The 8,941-nt window shown below is 45.5% G+C and overlaps 1 protein-coding gene across 1 annotated transcript in view; it reads right to left on the reverse strand.

The window, feature by feature from the left end:
* The window catches only part of anos1b (anosmin 1b), a 33,737-nt gene extending 26,722 nt beyond the window's left edge, over positions 1–7,015 (reverse strand). The window contains exon 1 of the mRNA XM_030372083.1: positions 6,695–7,015. Within this exon, the coding sequence (XP_030227943.1) occupies positions 6,695–6,874 (180 nt within the window). The 5' untranslated portion in view covers positions 6,875–7,015. The remainder of the gene's footprint in view (positions 1–6,694) is intronic.
* Between the last annotated feature and the right edge of the window lie 1,926 nt (positions 7,016–8,941).

Consider the following 8,941-nt stretch of genomic DNA (forward strand, 5'->3'; position numbering starts at 1 on the left):
CTTAGCTGTGCAGGTGAGAGCATACGACTCCGGTAGTTGAACCATGGCAGAACAAAACATTAAAATGGTTCAGCTGAACTCTTCCCTCTGTTCTTAGACACAAGTTGATTTGTTGTATGGTCACACGATTTGTTGTTTTACCAGAAATGAAATTGATTGGAGTTGATTTTTATAATGTCTGTGAATCAGATATAACTGCAAAAAGGTTGACTCATGCCTTTAAAACAGCTGCGTATTTGTCTGAATGCGTATGTGTGTTATTCATCTTGGCATCAGTTTATATTGAAACCGAATGCAGTGCAATTGAATCCATTCCTGTGTAAACATAAAAAACATGTTTATCAAACGTTAAATGTTTCCTCAAAATGTTTCTCTATTTTTTCAAGGTGGGGTGCCAACTGGTGCTAGGGTGTCAAAGCATCTACCCTACCTGCTTTTAGGGTAGACACCCCTAACATTCTCAGCGATAAAGTCATGTCACGACTGTAAAAACAGGGATAGGCACGGTTATATCTTAAAACGAGTAGAGAGTCAGAGTCAGAGAGAGCATAAGACGAAGGGAGGAGGGGAGGATTGAGGTGGCGGTTAAATCCCTAATGAATAGACAGTAACGAGTCTTTAGGGGTGGAAAGGATGGCAAGAGTTCCGTGGGGGAGGCAATTCAGAGCGTCATGGAGTGGGGTGAGAGAGGGAGAGAGGGAGAGAGAGAGAGAGAGAGAGAGAGAGAGAGAGAGAGAGAGAGAGAGAGAGAGAGAGAGAGAGAGAGAGAGCGAGAAAGAAAGAGAGAGAGAGAGAGGGAGAGGGAGAGGGAGAGAGAGAGAGAGAGAGAGAGAGAGAGAGAGAGAGAGAGAGAGAGAGATTTAACCTCTCTTGATCCATGCTGTTTTACTTTATCAGATATTTTCATGTGTTTGTTGTCGCGCTATGCCATTGCCAACGCAAAACATGTTCCTCTCTATGCTAAACTTAAACAGACTATATCCTTTGAAAGTCAAGACCAAATCAGAATCCAACCTATAGTAAACTTCACTGTCTTTCACTCGGCGTAAATGGCCATCATGTGTTGTGAATGTGACAGGACTGGGCTTGCCAATATGTAATGATGATGATGGTGGTGGTGATGAAAGATAAGTAAATAGCATTAAATCCCTTAGTTGCCTCGGTTTAGAGGGTATGAAAACAGTTTGAACAGCAGTATAACCGGCTCCAGGCTCAGCCCTAGAAGATGTAGCACTGCTCGCTGCCGTGCTGTCCCTGAAGCATTCAGTCCTCTCCCTCTCGTTCTCTCACTCATGCTCATTCTCTCCTTCTTCCTGTCTTTTCCATATGTTTCCCTCCTCTCCTTGTCCCCTCTTCTCGCCGTACATCTTTCTCTCATTCCCCTCCCGGCCCGTACTCAATTTCATGGGACATATTTGCTGTCAGAGTCTATCAGCGGAGTTTGGCCGCGTCTGTGCACCGTATGCCTCCCTAATGGTGGGCAGAAGTCAGGCTTCACGGGGTCCCCAGTGGCCCATGTGTCCTGTGTGTGTGTGTGTGTGTGTGTGTGTGTGTGTGTGTGTGTGTGTGTGTGTGTGTGTGTGTGTGTGTGTGTGTGTGTGTGTGTGTGTGTGTGTGTGTGTGTGTGTGTGTGTGTGTGTGTGTGCGTGCGTGCGCGTGCGTGCGTGCGTGTGTGTGTGTTTTTGTGGAAGGAAGTGGTCTAAAATAAAGGTGAATGTTATTACAGAGAGGAATAGGAAAAGGAGAAAGGAGGAAAACAGCTTTGGACATTTAATGAAAGCATCCTAAATTCACTGTTGTAAAAAAAAGTGCATGGCTGTGTCACTTTGCTTCACCCTATAACTCATACGTATAGTCCCCCTGGGTCCCCCTAGAAAGACAAAGACCTGCTAGGAACAGCGCTGGCCCGTTCGGTATGAGAAACATGATTTCAAAGGATTCCCACATGGCTCTGATAGCTCCGCAATCTACAGCAATCACTGCGCTAATCACAATCCGACATCGCTGGATGGCCCAGCAAGAGAGAGACAGGGTCACACACACACACACACACACACACACACACACACAGGCACGCACACTCGATCACAAACACACATAGTTATACAGTACACATACTCAAACACACATATGTACATGGAGGAATACACACACACACACACACTCACTCAAACAAATGTATTCCCACAAGCACTTGCAAATAGATGCACACAGGATCTTTCACACACATTGAAACACACAGCCCCTGACTCAGTCCCACACTTATTCAGCCAAACAAACACACAAATACACACAGACACAGAACAGATGCACACTAACCCTGGTTTAAAAACGTTACGAGATGTAAATCAGACCTCTGCCAGATGCAGTGATGCAAAAAATAAAAAGACTGTGGCCCAGTGCCCTTTCTGTGTGTGTGTGTGTGTGTGTGTGTGTGTGTGTGTGTGTGTGTGTGTGTGTGTGTGTGTGTGTGTGTGTGTGTGTGTGTGTGTGTGTGTGTGTGTGTGTGTGTGTGTGTGTGTGTGTGTGTGTGTGGTTGCGTGTGTGAGTGTGTGTCAGTGTGGTCAGTATTTGCGGGGAGCCACACTAGAAAGTCTCTCAGTCTATTTAACTCCAGGCATTACACTCACTAATCACACACAGATGACCAGGGACAAACACGGCTACGGTGCACGGTGCATGTTACGCTTTTTTACACACGTGTGTGTGCTTGTATACGAATGACCGTGCATGCTGCTGTGCGTTATCATGACTAACACCCACTAAAGATCAATATAAAGCACTTCCCTGAAAGTCCATATTGAGGTCCCAACCTTCCCGACAGTAGCATTTGATTACTCAAACACATAGACACAGTGTGTGTGTGCCTATGTGAGTCCTGCGCGCATTCAAACACGTTCTCTGTGGTTCCGTGCATCCTGTAAACAACACAGATTCTAGCAAAGTGGTTGCTTGTTAATAGCGCCATGCTTCCACAGTCGCTGCTCTCCTGTAGTTAATATAGCTCAACACTCGGGTCGTTGCTATTGTCACTGCATAGTTACACTGCTAAACAAAAGTGTGTGGAAACAAAAGATGGGCAGTGACAAGGGGAACCGTGCCATGAAAATAGCATGCTGCAGAGATATTAATTATCTCCTTTTGTCTCGCCGATAGAACAAAAGATGGAGGGGGAGTTGCCAGACTGTCTCTGTGTCTCTGTCTTTGCTTGTGCCCAAATGTTGCTTTATTCCTCCATAGTTCTACAGCTCTGCTCTTTTGAGTTTTGAGTTCACAATGTCACGTCGCTTTTATTGTGGTTTCAGGTGAAACTCCTCCAATATGGCCCAGAACCTTTATCAGCGCGTCTCACTGCCTCCGCGATCAAATGACGGGGGGAAGTCATGCAGCTGTGGAGAGAGAGAGAGAGAGAGAGAGAGAGAGAGAGAGAGAGAGAGAGAGAGAGAGAGAGAGAGAGAGAGAGAGAGAGAGAGAGAGAGAACTTTCTTTTAAGTGAATCAATCAAGTCTTTGTCCCCAGCTGTCACCCATGGTCAACTCTCCTGTTTGTTTGACTGTCCGTCCGTGAAACTATCTGGCCGTTTGTTGGTCTGTCTGTCTGTCCCTAGAACTGTCTGCCCGCCTGTCTGTACGTCGATCTATGAGACTATCCCTGTATTGTGAATGCCTGTGACTGAATGTCTACCCTACAAGTTTCCCATCATGTCTTTTTTCAGGAGATCATTCTTATGCGTTCACTCTCATGGTTTATTATTGTTCCCACTGGATATTCCTTGCCCTTTGGAGGGCTCCGGGTTAGGGGTGCCATCTAATGCTGGCATGTGACGCCATACAAAAATATAATTGTGATACAGAGCTATACAGATAAACATGACTTGTTTATTTAAGCTCAAACTGCTTGTCTGCCACTCTGGCATCATTTGTTATTTATTTTAACCAATCTTATTTCGTCCCTTATCCCCTCATGCGTCTTCATGTGATTATTTCACTTAAATCTTAAAGTAGCTTCTCAGGGAACAATGCTAGTGTACGATTCATCAGCAGGTATTTCTGTGGAGGCGCCCGTCCTCCCAGCATCTACTCCACTGTCAGCCAAACTGGACCTGGTCAGAAGTCCTCCCTTCCTCTTTCACTGAGTCTATATCACGTGTGTTGTGACAGTTGTGGGGTGTTGGTGGGCCTCTTGACCTCATCCATTGACTGAATGCCAGTGGAGCGTCTTGAGACGGCTAATAATGTGCTACGCTGATGAATTCCACATACATTTCACCAAACACCTGTCTATCTTTCATTCCCTATGTGTCTCATAGCGTGTCCCGCCCTAGCTATCAGTCTGTCTGCCTTCCGTTCCCTCCCTCACAGTGTGTCTCTCTCTCTCTCTGGAACCTGAGCCGGCGGTTGCCTCTGTTCTTTGTCAGAGTGTGACTGGTTGGACGAATGACCCTTGGGCTGATTAGGAGTTACCTACCGCAGAGCAGGCGGAAAGCACACATACACACGCGCATGCACACAGAGCTCTCCATCCATCTCCCATCCCATTCTAGTCACAATCGTTCTCTCTCATCATCCGGTCTCTAGCATTAAATTGTAACACTCAAAATGGCTCAAATTTCCATGTGAGGCAAACCTGTGTTTATATTTAAATGGTTGACATAGTTTACGATTGCTTGGTAATTGTCGTCATATAGGCTCACACAACAACCATCTATAGTTAACATGCGATGACACAATAGCAGCCGGGACGGTCTGGGTAACCCGCAGAAGAGTCAGAAAGAGAGGTGCAAATAGAGCCCTGTGATTCACATACTAGTGGCTAGTACGCACCCACACACACACACACACACCTACACACACAAAGAAGTATGCTCACACACACACACACACACACACACACACACACACACACACACACACACACACACACACACACACACACACAAGACAGGACAGGGTTTGCCAAAAACCAAGGGTTCACCCACAAGAAGTCAGAAACACATCATTCCCACAACCACCAACAGGAAGCTGTGTGTATGTGTGTGTGTGTGTGTGTGTGTGTGTGTGTGTGTGTGTGTGTGTGTGTGTGTGTGTGTGTGTGTGTGTGTGTGTGTGTGTGTGTGTGTGTGTTTACGTGTGTGTACTTCTTTTCTGCGAACATGTGTGTAGAGAGAGATGCGTCAAATATTTTTTTCCTTGTGCTGATGTCATGATGTGATTGTCCTCACCTCATCTTTGAGACCATCTCAAATGAGTGGCTTCCTCACATAAGACAGTTACATGTCCAAGACTTCTCCATCACCCCTTCTCTCTATCCTGTTCCAAGAACCCTATAGTGAAGTAGCTGCTCCCTAAGGTATAGTAGATGCTCACTATAGGGAATGAGCTGCTTCCTGTAGTGGTGAACTAGCTGCTCCTTATAGTAAAGTAGCAGCTTCCTGTAGTGAACAAGATGCTCCCAATAGTGACTTACAGCTCACTATAATGATCTAACTGTACCCTATAGCTGCTCCGTAGGGAACTATCAGAGAGTATCCGAGCTGCTATCTACAGGAAGATGCTGTTCTCAATTACACCACAATTTGACTACTGGAATCTACTTCATAACTAAATAAAGTTGAAACCAAATGTGATCCCCACCCACACCTCTCTTCCAGAATCAATCTGGCATGGTTGATCAAAAGTCAGTGAAGGTGGGTTGGGGGGGCTCATCAGCATGCCTCGTGTCACCACACACACACACACACACACACACACACACACACACACACACACACACACACACACACACACACACACACACACACACACACACACACACGCACACACATGCACACACACACACACACTTTGTAACACATCCTCATTCCTAGAGAGTCATCTAGGGGACACGCTCATTACCAGACACACAGGTGGCTGAGAGTTTTGATGGCAAAGGACCAGGACACACACACACACACGCACACGCACACAGACACACACACACACACACACACACACACACACACACACACACACACACACACACACACACACACACACACACACACACACACAGATAGAGCCATTGGTGCTGAACTTTGTGGTTAATGACTTTCCCACCCACTGCACCGCGTGCACATGTTGAAGCCGTTAACGATAAGTGGGTTTTCGATCGAACGTTCTAATGTGGCCGTTAATCTCACATTCCACACTACAAATTCCACGAACACTGACCAGCGATTGAAGTTCAGACGTAAGAGTAATTATGGCAGAAAATGACAATGACTTTATTCTTAGCCAGCAAAAAATGTGCGCACATGTTTATCGAGCTGAACGTCGCACGTTTGGCTGAAATTTATTGCAAATAAATACAAATACATTTGAAAAGATGCTTACGGATATATACCCTACATTATAATTTTTTACTCATAAATAGACTACATGTTTTTAATTTAACATTATATTAATTACCTGAAGCACTGTAATGAACTTTTCGTTGTTGTTGATGATGTTAAGATAATATATAGGACTAATTTATTGATCCTAGACATAAAATTCGGTCGCGACAGCAGCAAGTGTTAGCGACCCGTTATTTCCTTGAAGTCCGTTCAATTTACATTCAACAAGGCAACACACCAGCTGAGTTACCTTTTTAGTTAAATTCAACCTAAAGGCTGCAGGTTTTTTGCCCTTTATTCTAATGATAGGCATGTATTTACCTGGATGTGCTTAAAGGCAGCCGTCAGCTGTGTCATGTGCAGAGTCAGGCACCTGGAAGTGCACCTCGCGCTGTCGATCTTCCCCTGAACATCCTCCAGATCCGGCGAGGACCTGCGCGCGGAACTCCCAGAGAGCACGGCCGAACACAGCAGCGTGAAAACAACCGTACAAGACGACATGACACGAAAAAAAGATTAGACAAATACAGTGGAAGCTACGGACTAAGTCTAAGCTAAATGACAACCTGCTCCGTGTCTTTCTTGACTGTTTTAGCCTCCCCTCCTGCAACCGAAGTTGTGAATGGATGACATCTGGGCACCGCGCGCTAAAGGGGCGCGTTTCAGCTCTCCCAGACACGCCCACCACGGGCGCACGTGAAGTCAGCACCAGTGTCCCCCGTCGTGGTTGTCATCGTAGCAAAACAACAGAGGCATTTTAACGAGGCTAATCGTTAGAAGGATATGATGAAGGAACAACCTCTTTGTCCGCAGAGAACAACCGTTCAAGTCATTATCCTTCTGAAATGTAACGTTAGCTCAATATCGTTCTTGCTGTTTTATTACCAAATACTTATTTTTGAAACTTCCACATCTTTCACTTTTACAGGCTTCCTAGTAGTAATTATTGCAGCAGACCAATATAGGAATGTTTAATAATGGGACTGGCAGGATCTGTTGGTGTAGGTGTCTGACACAATGCCAGGCAGGCAATCAAACCAATCAAATAGGCTATGTTAGTGCCCCAACCACAGAGCCTAGTAGGGATAAAAGCCCAACTTAATTAGAGCACAAGGGTCGTTTTGTAGGGATGTATGAGACGGTAACTCAAAAACGGTCAAATTATCTCTGTTTACGACAAGATGGAAAACGAATCACCCAGTTCTTTGGTTAAGAGGAGAATAATGGAGTCTAATAAATATTTAGTAAGTTCAGGCTTGAGGATTACCTTACCCGGCTATGACCTTACCTGACCCCAATCGAAAAGCAAGTTCTTAAGATCACGGAAGAGAAGAGTTTAAAGAAAATAATACAATTTTGTTCAATGGCAATCACTGCGTTTGTGTCCTGTGTGAATGTGTGTTATTGAGTTTTATTAGGTGTGTGATTGTGATGTAGGAAAGAGGAACAAAATGAGTGAAAGGCAAAATAGAGAAAACTTCCCATGTAGCCATGACTTAAGGATTAACTATATATGGTCCCACATGCACACACACTGGACATTGTCTTGAGGACAGCACATTTTCTTATTTTCATGAAACACCCAGCTCATATTTCTGTATAAACCATTAGCGGACCAAAGACCCTATACCGAGCACATAGTCAACCACACACAGACACACACACACAAACACACACACACACACACACACACACACACACACACACACACACACACACACACACACACACACACACACACACACACACACACACACACACACGCACACACACACACACACACACACACACACACACACACACACACACACACCTACCGTCTCTACAAATCAAATTCCTGATTGAAGCCAAATGTTTAAGATTTGCCTGCAGCGTGAATAAAGAAAGTGTTTAGATTTAAAATCCCAAATGACATGGTTATATGCATGAATTGAGCACAGGAACCCCCCATACACAGACACACACCTTGACCCCTAGGACCCATATGCAGACCGAACATGGCATAAAAAGACAAAACATTATAAGTATTACTATAGTTAAAGACATAAAGACAGAATCAGATCAGAGACAAAGAGAGAGAGAGCTAAAGAGAGAGAGAGAGTGAGCATGAAAACAGAAACTCCAAGAGTGTTCATTGGAGTGTTTCTTACTTCGCCCTGTCAATTTTTTGGGACACACTCTCGACGAGAAACACTCACATCCGGATTTCTCCGTCGATGAGTGAATCAGTGGCGGATGAAGTGAGCCGGAGTTGGATGGAGGCCCTGTCTAGCGTTTCCCCCCCTGGTGGGCTGCAACCACAGGAGGTGCGCTCGGGGATGACTTTGTTAGGACAGATTCAGACCCGAGATCAGTCTTCTGCACTGCACCCAGGGGCCAGCGTTTGGCTCCCATTAGTGGAGCTTGTCTGCTCTCATTCACAATGCGGGGGGAAGCACAGGCCCAGGTTGCCCAGTGTTCATTCTCGCTTTGATCCACCCCCCCCCCCCCCCCCCCCCCCCCCCCCCCCCCCCCCGCTCTTAAATCGATGGTGTTTCATAATGTAAACTAACAAAAGACAAGAGTGGC

This window comes from Gadus morhua, chromosome 12, assembly GCF_902167405.1.
Source record: "Gadus morhua chromosome 12, gadMor3.0, whole genome shotgun sequence".
Taxonomy (NCBI): Eukaryota; Metazoa; Chordata; class Actinopteri; order Gadiformes; family Gadidae; genus Gadus; species Gadus morhua.